We start from the raw sequence: 16,382 nt of genomic DNA, 5'->3' as shown, positions 1-16,382 counted from the left end.
TTAAAGTCCTGGTTTGACTTGAATGCCGTGTGTGTGTGTGTGTGTGTATATATATATATATATATATATATATATATATATATATATATATATATATATATATAGTAAGATATTAAAATTGTTACAAGTCCCATCATTGTAGCTAAGATGGTGGCTTCCAGGCAGCTTCCAAGCAGTGTTTTTGTCACTTTTGTGGCAAAGAATGCATGCAAAAAAAGAGTTATTTTAAATAAGGTAAAAGGGAGGATTTTTTTTTATTTTTTTGCAGTTCATAGAATTTAAATGAAAGTAACAATTTTGTATTGGATACCTTTTAACGTTAAACACTCATTTTGCTTATTCCATGAACGTAACAGGTTTTGTTTATATCCCACCTCCTCTGATACTAACATATACCTTCCTCGTACTCCCCCATCATGACTTGGAATAGAAAGCTCTGTGTCAGTGCCTATTGGCGCTTACAAGGGCAAACAACCTTTCCCCTCCCCAGAATGATTTTACTCGGGCCTGGCGATTGGCTGCTGCAGCACTGTGCAGTTCATAATTAGAGGAAGGGGAGGAGGTCACATGTTCACCTGTACCCAGAAGTATTGAGCGTGTCTAAGGGCTCCAGCTGGTGAATGGAATAGGAACAGAATATGGGGAAGGCAAGTATTAGCAGCAAAAGAGCTGTAAAGAGAACCTGTTACCTAAGTGACAAACATGCCTATTTGTTATTAACTTTCGCCTACTCAGCATTGTAATTGGACAGCAAGTGAAAGTCCTTGATGGCAATGAATTACAGTATCTCACAAAAGTGAGTACACACCTCACATTTTTGTAAATATTTTATAATATCTTTTCATGTGACAAAACTGAAGAAATGACACTTTGCTACAATGTAAAGTATTGAGAGTACAGCTTGTATATTGTAAATTTGCTGTCCCCTCAAAATAACTCAACACACAGCCAATTAATGTCTAAACCGCTGGCAACAAAAGTGAGTACAGGCATACCCCACTTTTAAGTACACAATGGTTTCTATGCAGAAGTGAGTCTGATTTTGCACTTTCCAGCTTTAGCAAATAAACCCGATTGTGTACTTAAAAGTGGGGTATGCCTGTATACCCTTAAGTGAAAATGTGCAAATTGGGCCCAAAGTGTCAATATTTTGAGTGGCCACCATTATTTTGAGCGCTGCCTTAATCCTCTTGGGCATGGAGTTTACCAGAGCTTCAGAGGTTGCCACTGGAGTCCTCTTCCACTCCTCCAAGACGACATCACAGAGCTGGTGGATGTTAGAGACCTTGCGCTCCTCCACCTTCCATTTGAGGTTGCCCCACCGATGCTCAATAGAGTTTAGGTCTGGAGACATGCTTGGCCAGTCTATCATCTTTACCCTCAGCTTCTTTAGCAAGGCAGTGGTTGTATTGGAGGTGTCTTGGAGGTGCGGCCCAGTCTCCGAAGGGAGGGGATCATGCTCTGCTTCAGTTTGTCACAGTACATGTCGGCATTCATGGTTCCCTCAATGAACTGTATCTCCCATGCAGCCCCAGACCATGACATTCCCACCACCATGCTTGACTGTAGACAAGACACACTTGTCTTTGTACTCCTTACCTGGTTGCGGCAAAACACCCTTGACACCATCTGAACGAAAAAGGTTTATCTTGGTCTCATCAGACCACAGGTACTTAGTCTGCTTGTCTTCAGCAAACTGTTTGCAGGCTTTCTTGTGCATCATCTTTAGAACCCCCCCCCACTCATTCAACCTCTGCAGCAACGCTGGCAGCACTCGTACATCTATTTTCCAAAGACAACCTCTGGATAAGACGCTGAGCACGTGCACCCAACTTCTTTGCTCCACCTGTTCTGAGTGGAACCTTTCCTTTTAAACCTCTGTATGGTCTTAGCCACAATGCAGCAGCTCAGTTTCAGGGTCTTGGCAATCTTCGTATAGCCTAGGCCAGTGATGGCGAACCTTGGCACCCCAGATATTTTGAAACTACATTTCCCATGATGCTCATGCACTCTGCAGTGTAGCTGAGCATCATGGAAAATGTAGTTCCAAAACATCTGGGGTGCCAAGGTTCGCCATTACTGGCCTAGGCCATCTTTATGTAGAGCAACAATTCTTTTTTTGAGATCCTCAGTGTTTTTTGCCATGAGGTGCCATGTTGAACATCCAGTGACCAGTATGAGAGACTGAGAGTGATAACACCAAATTTAACATACCTGCTCCCCATTCACACCTGAGACCTGGTAACACCAACCGAGTCACATGACACTGGGAGGGAAAATGGCTAATTGGGCCCAATTTTCCTTTTTCACTTAGGGGTGTACTCACTTTTGTTGCCAGCGGTTTGGACATTAATGGCTGTGTGTTGAGTTATTTTGAGGGGACAGAAAATGTACACAAGTTGTACACTCACTGCTTTACACTGTAGCAAAGTGTAATTTCTTCAGTGTTGTCACATGAAAAGATAAATAAAATATTTACAAAAATGTGAGGGGTGCACTCTGAAGCCTGTTGGAGCAATAGTTTGGAGGAGGCTTTCAGCCGGTTTATATGCCTGGACAGGGTGGAGCACACAGTAGTTTAAAAGCTTCCCAGACTAGGCCTATGGGCGTTGTGTCCCCCATTTAGTGGTAAAGTAAAACTGCCACTCTTTCTGTATATCGTCCTGGTCAGGGTGGTCAACCAAAAGGGACGCAGGCGCCATGAACGAGGCGTAGTCTAGGGAGCCAGGCGTAGGGATGTCCAACATGGGACAGGGATCTGGTGATATCTTGTTTCCTCTGCTGGAGGACTCAGGCTATCTGAGATCAGAATAAAATCTGTTCGGGAGTAGATGGCTTACTCGGGTGGTAGTAGGTAGCTGGGGAGTCGGCAACATATGCAGTTTATCTATAGTCGGGTTTAGGACCATATTGAAGTTGCCAAGCCAGATGATGGGGATCGTGGGATACTGGGCCATGTACAGGAAACCCTTCATAATCACAGCAGAATTATAAGGGGGGGGGGGGAATTTACCAGACCAGAACCAGGTACGGTTTACCATATAAAGTACCATGTAGAAAAATGAACCTGCCCTGGGGGTCCACACGCACCGAAATGATTCCAAATTGAGTAGTTTTTGGCTATTACAATTGAAACTTCTCGGGAATAAGGAGCATGGGTAGCATGGTAAACCCACCTTATCCACGGATGTTTAAGGGCAAGTTGAAGTTGGCCAGTAACATGTGTCTCCACCAAGACTAAATACTGCAGTGCACTTTAGCTTATTCCGAAGCCCAAGGATGTTCCATGTAAGGAATTTTATGGTGGCCATAGACTTTGGATGAGAATACCTTTTAGGAGTGGTGGTGCGCCAGTCCCCAGAGCAGGTCTGTTCACACAATACAGCGGTGTATATCATAGAGCACGTCCAGCGCATAATGTACCATGGAAAATCACAGCATGTACAGAGCAATACATAACAAATAGAAAACCATAACCAAAACGTATTATTCCCCCAATCTCCCCACCCAGCCCTCCGCATCCCAAACATAGTTGGGGCATAATACCCGTAACTTGCGGGGATCTGTCATGGTAAAAAACAAAGGGGATGATCAGATCTACATTATCCATACTGAAACCTAAAGGTGGCTCCGGGATAGTACGGGTAGTAAAGAGTCTAAGGGGGCAAACATTTGCTGGAGACGGACCCAGCAGTAGGATTCACAATGTGCACAAAGTCTTTCAAAGTTTCACAGGATAGCTGATAAGGTCTGCAAGCTTGCTCACGGTAAAAGACAGCATTATCTAGCAATAACAGAAAAAGATGTGTTCACCAGCTGGTGAAGTCTCGTATTGTGGTGCCCAGTAGGATGAGTATGGTGAAGGGCAAATGACACATCAAAAGAAAGGGGGGGGGGGGGCCTTGGAATGTATGTATATTGGGTCTGCTGTTACCGAGAACAGGGGAAACAGTCCAACATAAAGAAAACTTGCTCAGATAACAGACTACAGGTGTTCGGCTATATCAAGGCCAATAGATCGAACAGTTAGCTGCGATGAGCCCACATGAGACAAAGCTTACCCACCATAAATATAGAAAGATGGTCTCCATGAGGCATGACGATTTCTATCCACGTCACACTGATCCAACCAGTCAGAGGTGAGCTCCAGGTCCTCAAAGAAGTGTGTCCGATCCTCACCCACGATGCGGAGCCAGGCTGGAAACAACATGACTTATTTTTAAGTGATACACTCTGAGGCGCCGTTTGATGTCAGCAAAGCGGGAGGTCTGTTTCTGGACCTCTGCTGAGAAATTGGGGAAAACCGAGATGTGGCCTTTCTGGAAAGGGATATTACCCTTGTCTTGTGTCAGGCATCCCGATCTTGATAATTCAATAGCCTTGCTATAAAGGTGCGGGATAGTGTTCCCTCTGGAGGTTGGCGCACTGGCATGCAGTGTGCGCACTCAACCACAAATGTAGTGGAGAAGGCCTCCCTGCCATATGTGTTAATCAGGAGCTTTTCCAGGAAAGTGGTGGGGTCGGGGCCCTTGGATCCCTCGGGGAGCCCAATGAAGCAGAGATTGGATCTGCAAGCCCAGTTCTCAAAGTCATCATGCTTTTGGGCTAGTTGTTGGATCTGGCGTTGCATGGCTTCAGAGGAGTGTTGTAAGGGTTACAGAGTGTCCTCAGCACGCCTGATTCTGGTCTCTGTCTCCGTGACCGGGTCCCTTAGTTTAGGCATATCCTGCCTGATGAGAGAAATATCCACCTTGATCTCCTCTATTTTAGATTTCAGACTGGACTGGCATGTGGATATAGCCACCAATACCTTGGAGGTGTCAGTTGCGGCATTCTCCACTATCAAAGCTGCAGAGTCGTCCACTTCCTCCTCGTGGTTCCGATCCTGCCGCCGGTATTTATCTAGCGATGAGGTAGCTGCTGTGTTCCTCTTTGGTGGGGCTATGATAGGGAGAGATCAAGAGGGTCAAGCCTGCTTAGTGTAGGTAAAAAAGCAGCAGTGAGCACTCAGGATAGCTAGCTAGGATATACCGAGAGCAGAGCTCAGCTCACACACGTCCTACTCATTGCCATCCAGGCCACGCCCCCCGTGAGGGGTGTACTCACTTTTGTGAGATACTGTATATTGCCTGTTATGCCTTTGACTGTCTGTTACCATTCAGCCAGTGTTACATCCTAGGATAGTTATATTGTGTGGTCTAAAGTTGGCCACACACGACTCTAATTCCATCTGATTCCTGTCAATCAGCTGAAATACAGGCAACTTTCATCAAACTTTGAGAAATCCGCAATGGGCAGAAAAAAAGATGGCTGACCAGTGACTGCAGGCAATCATCGTCGTCACAGTTTGGGCATTCTGATAGGCACACGTGACAGCTGTCAGAATACAACAGCAAGTAGCGGGAGATTTAACCATCCACACTGTTTGTATAGATGGAGAATCTATGAGTTGTGTGTATGGGCAGCTTTACCAAGATAGTGACATAAAAGTATATTTCCAGATCTTTCTTCCAAGCAGGATTTCAATCTAGGGGGATTTTAGTCAGACACCAGTTACCCTCCATTCAAACATGGGGAGAAAATACAAACTCCAGGTAGATTATGTCCCAGAAACTGCTGCTACAAATATTAACTGCACATTGGCAACCAAACAGCTGAAGTAATATGATGACGCTATATTGCATGTTGATTGGATTTCTCTTGAAATTCAGATATAAAAACATCTCTATACACCCAAATCCGTTTTGAAAAATGCTTTCTGTCTCACACTGTTTTTAAACTGGATACCGTTCCTCTCATCACTGTTTATTTTGGCTGTTTTCCTACATCTCTGTTTTCTTGGCATCTTTCCTCCCCTCATCTGCTTTATATGAAACAAACAGTTTTTTTTAGTGTCACAGCTAAAATAAACCTTTCCAACGTATTTCAGATCCCTCTGTAAATGTTTAAGACTGCTTGGATCATAAAATCAACACAAATTATACATAATTTTGGTATGCAGAGCCCTAAAACCCTAACCTTAGATAGCATCCATGGACTCCGGCCTTTTAGGCCTCATTTACAGTGGCAATTACATATTGACATAACATATATATATATATATATATATATAATATAAAACATTAAGGGATGCTTAAGGACTGGTTCACACCTATGCATTTTTTAGTGCATGTTCAGTTTTGCAGAAACACACTACAGTCCATTTAACATGGTTTCCTATGGGTCATGTTCACATCCGTACATTTTATGAAAAAGGTCAGGGACTTTTTTTCTGTTTTTTGGTTCCATAGACTTCAGTGGATCAAAAATGTGTATTGAAAAACACAAAATGCACCATGTGCCAAAAGACCTGTCCTATGCCCCCCCCTTTCCACCCCTCCTCAATCCATAGAAGCTATACTCTAGCTTCCAAGAATAAAAAGTGATCAGTGAACAGAGGAGATGGACATTTTATACAGTGGCGGCCCATGCATTTAGGGCACACAGGAGCCTCCACCCCCCTGTCCATGCGTCCGGCCCCTTTCAGGACGCCGGGCGCATTATTTCCTATGGTGGAGGTGGGCGGGGGTGTTTTTTTTTTTAAGCACCTGATTAGAGCCAGAAGCTCTAATAGGCTTCAAAAAGGGTAGGCTCGGGGAGCAGAGAGTGCGCCCCAGTTCCACCCAATTTCACGATTTTCACACTAAAGTTCCTCCCCGCCAAATTAGAAGGCAGGTCATAAAACCTGTTTCCCGACTGGCCAAGGCGCCAGACAATCCTATTGGATGCCTAGCGCTTAGATAGAGAAAACACGCAGCAAAAGGAGCCACTCACTGCAGGAATGGGCACCTCCGCCGCCGTCGCTGCTGCCTGCACTCTGGAGGAGACACAGGACTCAGAAGAGAGGACACTACAGTGTGGTAAGTGCCGGGGGGCCCTCAAGAGTGCCACGAGCCCTGCTGCGGGGGTGGGTTTTAACAACTTAGTGTTACTACAACAGTAAAATCAGTCTGTATATACAGTAAAGCATGCTTGTTATCGGTGGCGGCTGGTGCTCAAAATTTTTTGGGGGGCGCAAACAAACGGAAAAATACTGAACCCCCCCCATCAATTGCAGCTTCACTGTGCCCATCAAATACAGCCATTGTGCCCATCAAATGCAGCCACCTGTGCCCATCAAATGCAGCCACTTGTGCCCATCAAACGCAGCCCCTGTGCCCATCAAACGCAGCCCCTGTGCCCATCAAACACAGCCCCTGTGTCCATCAAACGCAGCCACTTGTGCCTATCATATGCAGCCACCTGTGCCCATCAAATGCAGCCACCTGTGCCCATCAAATGCAGCCACCTGTGCCCATCAAATGCAGCCACTTGTGCCCATCATATGCAGCCACCTGTGCCCATAAAATGCAGCCACTTGTGCTCATCAAATGCAGCCACTTGTGCTCATCAAATGCAGCCACCTGTGCCCATCATATGCAGCCACTTGCCCATCAAATGCAGCCACTTGTGCCCATAAAATGCAGCCACTTGTGCCCATAAAATGCAGCCACTTGTGCCCATAAAATGCAGCCACTTACCCATCAAATGCAGCCACTGTGACCACCAGTCCCTCCCCCCATTCGCAGGGTTTGTGGCTCTGGCAACAGGGTGGCGGTGACCTCCCCTCCAGAATGAGTCTCCTCGCTCCTCTTGCTAAGCGCCAGGCATCCAATAGGGTGGCTTGGCGCTTTGGCCAATTGGCAGGGAGGGAGGTTAGTGTGAAAATGAATTCACTATGGTCACACAATTGGGTGGGATCAGGGCGCACTCTCTGTGCCCCAAGCCCACCCTATTTTGAAGCCTATTAGAGCCTTTGGCTCTAATCAGGTGCTTAAAATATACCACCTCCTCCCACACCCACCATAGGAATCCAGGCATCTGGCATCCTGAAAGGAGCCGGGCGCATGTATGGGGCGAGCTGCGTACCATGCACCCACAGTGCATGGGACGCCACTACTTGTTATATTCACTGTGGAACCTAAGGGGTTAATCCTCCGCTTTGTGTAAAAAGGCTGTCTTCTCTGATCCTCCCCTTTTACTGTCCCTAATCCATCCGCTGATAGAACAGAGCCTTGCAGACACTCTGCACATGGTGTGTATTGCTTGAGAGTTTTTTTGTTTTTTCTTTGGGGGGGGGGGGGGGTGCATGTGATCGTCACAGGGCCAATCTGCACTGTCCAGACAGAAAGTCAAGGGTCATGCAGCCTCGCAAGACAGTCAGAGTAGAATGAAAATTCTTCCTACAAGCTTTAAGTAGTGCTTGGCCAGACACTGATATTAGTCACAGGATTGCTATATACTGCTGATGAGAAAGTATTTAGCAGTTTATATTTACTAAATGAATTGCATTTCCATGTTCTGTGTACTGTGGGATTTACGGGGGAGGCTATCTGGGGACCCTGACTTAAGGGGGAGGCTCTCTGGGGTCCCTGATTTAAGGGGGAGGCTCTCTGGGGACCCTGATTTAAGGGGGAGGCTCTCTGGGGACCCTGATTTAAGGGGGAGGCTCTCTGGGGACCCTGATGCAAGAAGGAGGCTCTCTCGGGATCCTGATGTAAGGGGGGGGGGGCTCTCTGGAGATATTTATACACACACACACGTATATTATATACATGTGTATGCCCACCCAAGCGTATGACTTTCTTTAATACATTGCTATGGGCTCTAGCCCCAGATCTTTTGTAGACCTAGCAATGCCCCTGCTCATTAACTTTAGGAGCAGCTAAGGAACTTTTATTTTATTTTTTTTAAAACGACATACATTATGACCTGCAAAAAAGAGAGACAGACAAAATATAAACAACAGACAGACAAATATGCGCTATAAGCTGTACTCTTTTATGTAATACTTCTGTATTCTTGGTAAAGGTCTGGAGAGTGTTACGCTAGCTCCGTTCCCATGTAGGTGGCAATGCTTTGTAGTATGATAAACCTCCCATAAATCACAGGCTAAGGTTAGCCTCTGTAGAGAGCTTCTAATATGTAGGAGATAATCAGATCTATGCTGTTACTTATTCCTGTGATGTTTTATTCATGTTAAAGTGTCTTCTGCACGTATACATTACCTCTATTCTAGTAAAACAGTTCTGTTTACATGTGACCGTTGGGAATGCTGGTATGATCAAAATGTCAGTTTCAAGACTAAAAATGGAGCTGTTTGTGCGTTCACAGAGCAGGTCTGTGCAAGGATTTCAGCAACACCATAAACTCAATATGTCATCATCCTGAATCAGACAATAATGTTTAAAAGAAGGAACTGCAATCTCCAAATAATGTTGTAAAAAGATGGATCTGCTGAAAGCATGAAATACGGTGGTGGTATATGTGGTGTCATTTGTTATTGCATGCGCTGGACAATGTCACACAGACGGTAAATACTGATCAGTTCAGTAAAGGATGCTTTGCACTGTTCTTGTGACAAACAGGAATCTGGGAAGGAAGTCTACAACTGGGCAGAAACACAATGCAAAGATAAGGATATGTATTTACAAAGCTGTAGTACTTTCAAATGACATTGGAGGTTATTTACGAAAGGCAAATCTATTTGCAAAGTACACTTGAAATTGCACTGAAAGTGCACTTGGACGTGCAGTCGTAAATCTGAGGGGTAGATCTAAAATGAGGGGAAGCTCTGCTGATTTTATCATCCAATCATGTGCAAGCTAAAATGCTGTTTTTTATTTTCCTTGCATGTTCCCCTCAGATCTACAGGGACTGCACGTCCAAGTGCACTTTCAATGCAATTTCAAGTGCACTTTGTACTTGTAATGCAAAGTGGATTTGCCTTTAGTAATTAACCCCCATTGTTTTAAAAGTAGAACTTTACATTTTTGGATAGAGCAAAAGAGGATTATAACCCCTGTCAGATTTTTTTTTTTGCCATCTTTGTCCCATTGGGGAGATTTCACTTCCTGTCCCATAGCCAAACAGGAAGTGAGAAGAAATCCCTGCAAATTAAGGGAATAGCTTGGGTACCCCCAGGTGACCAGAACTAGTGTCCCTATTGGAAGATTTTCCTTCTATTTCTTTTCCAGGGACAATTCAATATTTGGAATTTTCTTTTACTTTCACTTACAATGATAATAGTAGGACAGGATAAATAGAGAGGGTGAATTTCCCCAATGGGGCACAGACAGCAATAAAAACCTGTCAAACCCATTAATCCATCTTCACTCTATTCAAAACTAAAAAAAAAGTTTTGCCTTTAGTTATACTTAAAGTCATCAAATGTACCGGGAGTTTTCATACGAATGTTCATAGAAAAACCAGTGTATGGCCAGCTTTGAAGTCATACTGACTTTGTGGCGTTAACTTCCATTGTACTTCTGCCTATGTTCTGTTGCTACCCACTACAGTCTGCCTTGTGGTGCCAGCTCCCACAACAAGCTCTTCAAGTCTTAAAGCGAAGGTCCACCCTAAAATGGACCTTCCGCTCCCCCCCTCCGGCGCCACAATTGGCACCTTTCAGGGGGGAGGGGGGTGCAGTTACCTGGATAATCCAGGTAACTGCACCCACTTCCGGGCTAGCTCTCTGCGGAAAGGGGCGTACATTACGCCCCTTTCCGCAAGTGCCCCGCTGCCTGCTGGGAAACACACAGATCCCAGAGGCAGCGGGGACCGTCCTCATTGCGCAGCGCGGCTCGCGCATGCGCAGTAGGGAACCGGGAAATGAAGCCGAAAGGCTCCATTTCCTGATTCCCATACCCAAGATGGCGGCGGCAGCACTCGAGTGTCGATCTAGAGATCGGCTTCGGGTGCCGACATCGCGGGCGCGCTGGACAGGTAAGTGTCACTATTTTAAAAGTCAGCAGCTGCAGTATTTGTAGCTGCTGACTTTAAAAAAAAAAAAAAAAACGCGGAGTCCCGGCGGACTCCCGCTTTAAGATACAACAAATATATAGGAGCTGTTTTACCTACCAAAGGATTTGTTTTACAGTACATCCAGTTCTGAGATTTACACAGCTTGGCTCCTCAGAACATCCCTGTCTGGCAGGGTGGGGGAATACATTTTTCCCTGAATGCAGTCATTTCTCTGTCACTCTACACCAGGGTTTCTCAACCAGGGTTCCTCCAGAGGTTGTTAGGGGTTCCTTGAGCAATGAGCAATTTCTGCCTCTCAGATACATTCCCACTGACACCACTGTTCTTTTTAGCTATCTGTAAGGGGTTAATGCATCCCAATGACCACAAGTGCAAGGAGCATTCATCCCACTGACCATCACACTAATGTATCATGAGTTAGATATAGTCATGTTTAGGGGTTCCCTAAGGCCATAAAGTTATTTCAAGGGTTCATCTGTGTTGAAAAGGTTGAGAAAGGCTGCTCTACACTCTCTTCCTATTAGCATGGCCCTTGTACCACAATGCACCTGATTGGCTCCTTGCACTGCTTTCCCCACCCACATTCTGAGCTCTGCTATACAGGGACCAAAAAAAGCTACATTCAGGTATTTATACTGCTTGCATTAAAACAATAATGAACTATTAATGAATACACAGCTGTATTCATTTGTCTCTTTTATAATATAGCTGGAGTTAAAGTGTTACTAAACCCACAAGAGTAAAATCAGTCTGTATATGCAGTAAAGCATGCTTATTATACTCACTGTGGAACCTAAGGGGTTAATCCTCCACATTGTGTATAAAGGCTGTGTGATCCTGTCTTCTCTGATCCTCCCCTTCTTCCACTGACTCCAGACCATTTCCTGATAGAACAGAGCATTAGGGGACGGACTGTACATGCTCAGGGTGGTTTGTATTGCTAGAATTATTTTTTGCACAGTAAAAGTCTAGTTCAGTTTGGTTTTAAAGTTACGGTATGGGGCCAAATCATACAGATTTGTACATATTTTCCAGCACATCTTATGTATACATCTGCTAATGTAAAGTAGAACTAAAGGTATACTCTAATGCTCCTTTACAATAGTTTTGATGCTGAAAGAATAGCAAATTGTCTTTGGGTGAACTACAAAGGAACTAAAATCTGGAGCCAAATCAAAGACTTCTACTTCCTAGTTTGGAAAAAAATAAATAAATAACAATGGAAAAATAACAGCATATTGCAGGAGTCCATTCCATTTCCATGTATTTCAAAAGGATCATTTTGACACAAATGTCATTAGACAAGCATAGCAGAGATTCTGGAAAGGTCGTTTTGGTCTTTGTTGTGAATCAATTTAAATATTGCTTGCCACTTTGTGTTAGTAGCGAGGAAAGCAGCCCATAGATTACTCAATTTCCTTTCCTTCCCCCAAGCAAATCGCTCAATTCCCCCATCAACACAGTGGTAATGGAGGAATGCCTCCTGCATCGCTATGGTGTTCTGCCGACAGGGAGCCTTCCCGGCCAGGAGAACACAACGATTACTGCTGGTAGCTAGAGCTTCTGGCAGTAATCACATGTAGAAAAATCCGACATGATGGTTGTACCCAAGTCGATCGATGGATCAACTTGGGTACAATCAGCTTGCTCATACGTGGATTGAATCTCACTGGTCCCTCCTAAACCAGGCAAATTTTGATCTATGTATGGCAAGTTACACTATGTTGCATGACAATCAGGCATCATGAATATGTGTGTGTGGTTACACTTCACGCATATGGTAACCTAATCTATCTATCCCTGTAAAGAATAGATCACTATACTTATCTATTCTGAGGCCGGTCCCAGGCTGAGAGGGCAGCAGCGGCTTCAGTGTGTAGGAGAGGCAGCCCACAACGGAAACCCCATAGTAAGTCTATGGGTGACGTTACGTCCCAGGAATTTCCATGCCATGGTCAGTTTTCTCCTGCACACAGAAGGCACTGTTGGGGACAGTACCTGAGTGGTTTCAGAATAGGTAAGTATGGCAATCTTTTCTTTACAGCATTCGAAAGATTAGGCTTATAATGTGGGTGGGAACGGAAGTCCGAAAAATTAGTCAAAAATGTACGGACTACAAGATTCCTGACAACCCAGCCTTTTTCTTACTACATGTTTCAACTATCCCCGCTAAAGATGATAAAAAAAAATCAATTGTACAACATCTCTTAAATGGCGCCAAGTCCTGCATCCCTCTTCATTGTAAAAAAAAAAACTGCCACCAACTATTGCGACTTGGCTTTACAAGGTAGAGGACATAATTAAAATGGAGGACTTGATACTTACAGCGCAACATAAATGCCAGAAATACTCTAAGACCTGGAGGCTTTGGAACCTGTTTGTACTCTCTGAAGAGGGATCAGCCCTTTTCGGAACATGAATCCCCTAACTACTGGTTATCCTGTACCATCATCATTTCAATCCCCCCCCCCCCCCATTATTTTCTTTTGTCTCCTTGACCCATCTAAATTTTTCTCTATTCCTGTTTTAGGAAAAAAGGGAATAGGCAGCCTCATACCCTACTCCGCAATTTAAAATGTTTACACTGTATGACAGATATGTTTGTATGTCCTAGGAGTATGTCTGTGTTTTCATTTTTTGCACTTTATTGATGTAATGATTTGATGCTGCCCTTTCTGGGTCTCAATAAAAATAATAATAAAAAAAATACCTGCTTTTACAACAGACCTCCAAATGTCAATTTGCCATACCTTATGCCTAGTACACACAATGAGAAAATCGGACATAAAATACCGCTTTTGGAGTCATCATATGATAATATGATCATTAGTACGCAGATTTCAAGAGCTGATCATGACAGTTCATGCTAAATTATCTTTGGGGATAAGCACAAACATTTTTCTAGTACGATAACAGAACAAATGTATTTTGTATAATTAGTATATTTGTACGAGAAAAATTGTGTGAGCAAGACCACGCATGGTCAGAGACGATTGAATACATTACAATACAATAGAATATATTACATCATTCTGTCTTTACAAGATATTTTGTAACTTTAGTAACCTATTGGTTTTCAATGAGACTAGTATACAAAAAAAAAAAAACTGACAATCATTCGTCCGATATTCTTATTGTGTATGAGGCATGCGGATACCAGTAAAGTCTAAGCAATACTAAAGAGCTAATAATGATAAATAATCATGCAGCTTAAAAAAAAAAAAGTATCACACATATTGCATAAGAATACTATTTGTATTTGCGAAGAGACATGAATAGCTTATTATCCTCTTTGTTTTTGCAGCTCAGAAATATGTACCAAGAGCCGTGCTTGTTGATCTTGAACCTGGAACCATGGACAGTGTACGGTCTGGCCCATTTGGACAGCTTTTCAGACCAGATAATTTTATCTTTGGTAAGTCCAACATTGTGTTTAATGTGTAAAAATGTAATCGCAAAGTAACAGCAAGTGTAAAAAATACATGTTGATTCTGCCAGAAATTCAGCTAGCATGTACTGTAAATCCCTGTGCACTCTATGTTTTGACAGTTATCAGTGATCACATATCTCACTGTGAACTACAGAACATCTCCCCCTATGTTATGGAGATGAAGAAAGGAAGATATGTTTTGTACTACTAACACACTTCCTATCTTAGGGTGACAGTGCTGCTCGTCCATAGTTGTAGTACAGTGAATAAGCATTGTGAACCTAGGATAGGAAGTGTGCTACTGGCAGGAATACTGAAAATAGGGGAAAAAATTTGAAAAATAAACTACATCTAAGGACTGGTTTGCTGCAGTATAATAAATTAATGTTTGGGTTGAGATGCACTTTAAACTTACTACAGTACACGTGCAATGTTTTGGTTTTTTTTTTTGTATTGTATCGTACTTTGAAAATGCAGATGTAGCTAAATAATGACTTTGCTTTGATTGCAGGTCAAACTGGAGCAGGGAATAATTGGGCCAAGGGACATTATACAGAAGGGGCAGAGCTGGTAGATTCTGTTCTGGATATAGTCAGAAAGGAATGTGAACATTGTGACTGTCTGCAAGGCTTCCAACTCACTCACTCTCTTGGAGGAGGAACTGGTTCTGGAATGGGGACACTGCTCATAAGCAAGATCAGAGAAGAATACCCAGATAGAATTATGAACACCTTCAGTGTGATGCCTTCACCTAAAGTTTCTGACACAGTTGTAGAGCCATACAATGCCACTTTGTCTGTACACCAGTTGGTTGAAAATACAGATGAGACCTACTGCATTGATAATGAAGCTTTGTATGACATTTGCTTTCGCACCCTGAAACTCACCACACCTACCTATGGAGATCTAAATCACCTGGTGTCTGCCACAATGAGTGGAGTAACCACCTCTCTGCGTTTTCCAGGCCAGCTTAATGCAGATCTTCGAAAGCTAGCTGTAAACATGGTTCCATTCCCACGTCTTCATTTCTTTATGCCTGGCTTTGCACCCCTAACTGCCAGAGGAAGCCAGCAATATCGTGCACTTACTGTACCTGAACTTACCCAACAGATGTTTGATGCCAAGAACATGATGGCAGCATGTGACCCACGGCATGGACGCTATCTAACAGTGGCTACAGTCTTTAGAGGGCCAATGTCCATGAAGGAGGTTGACGAGCAAATGCTGGCAGTCCAAAACAAAAACAGTAGTTACTTTGTAGAATGGATCCCCAATAATGTGAAGGTGGCAGTGTGTGACATACCACCAAGAGGTCTGAAAATGGCCTCCACATTTATTGGCAACAGTACAGCTATTCAAGAGTTATTTAAAAGAATCTCAGAACAGTTTTCTGCGATGTTCAGAAGAAAGGCTTTCTTGCACTGGTTTACCGGGGAAGGAATGGATGAGATGGAATTTACAGAAGCTGAGAGCAACATGAATGACCTTGTCTCAGAATACCAACAATATCAAGAAGCTACTGCAAATGATGGGGAGGAAACTTTTGAAGAGGATGAGGAAATCATTCAGGAGTAAAAGAGGGTCTCCTAAAAATCCCAGCAAGTGGAACAAAAGATTAGAGAATATTAAATGTCTTTTAAAAATGTTGGAGGATAGCAAATGTTGTGCTTGTAGGATATTATATTTGTATGGACTAGATCTTGGTATGAGAATGTTTTTATTTTACTGCCATTTTTAGAAAAAGTTTCCATACTTTGCCTGACCCTATGTATTTAATGCGGATACGTTTATGACCCTTGCAAATGTGATCTGGTTTAATAAAAAAAAAAAAATACACTTACATCAAAGTGTGAATTTATACATATTGACATTAAAAAGGAGAAGACTGCAGTCTTATTTCTAAAAAGTGAAAATAACGATAACGTTTTTTCAACTTGAAAGGAACAGTAGAACCTGGTTCAAATATTTTTGTGGACATTAGGTGAGATATATAGTACATTACATTCTGACCTAATGAATACATTAAAAGGTCAATCAAAATCAGCCTTTTAAAGTTAAATTTACTGTATATCTGCAGTTACATAGTTGTAATCCTAAGGAAGAGAAAACA

At 43.2% G+C, this 16,382-nt stretch overlaps 1 protein-coding gene across 1 annotated transcript in view; it reads left to right on the top strand.

Moving 5' to 3' along the window:
• TUBB6 (tubulin beta 6 class V) overlaps positions 1-16,108 on the top strand; it is a 29,721-nt gene extending 13,613 nt beyond the window's left edge. The window contains exons 3-4 of the mRNA XM_077492422.1: positions 14,147-14,257; positions 14,784-16,108. Coding sequence (XP_077348548.1) covers positions 14,147-14,257; positions 14,784-15,847 — 1,175 coding nt within the window. The 3' untranslated portion in view covers positions 15,848-16,108. The remainder of the gene's footprint in view (positions 1-14,146; positions 14,258-14,783) is intronic.
• Positions 16,109-16,382: the final 274 nt, after the last annotated feature.

This window comes from Lithobates pipiens, unplaced genomic scaffold (genome assembly GCF_037356315.1).
Source record: "Lithobates pipiens isolate NorthernLeopardFrog02 unplaced genomic scaffold, aLitPip1_a1.2 Scaffold_19, whole genome shotgun sequence".
NCBI classification, from domain to species: domain Eukaryota; kingdom Metazoa; phylum Chordata; class Amphibia; order Anura; family Ranidae; genus Lithobates; species Lithobates pipiens.
Note: the sequence above shows the minus strand (reverse complement) of the source record. Positions and strands in the feature narration are given on the sequence as shown.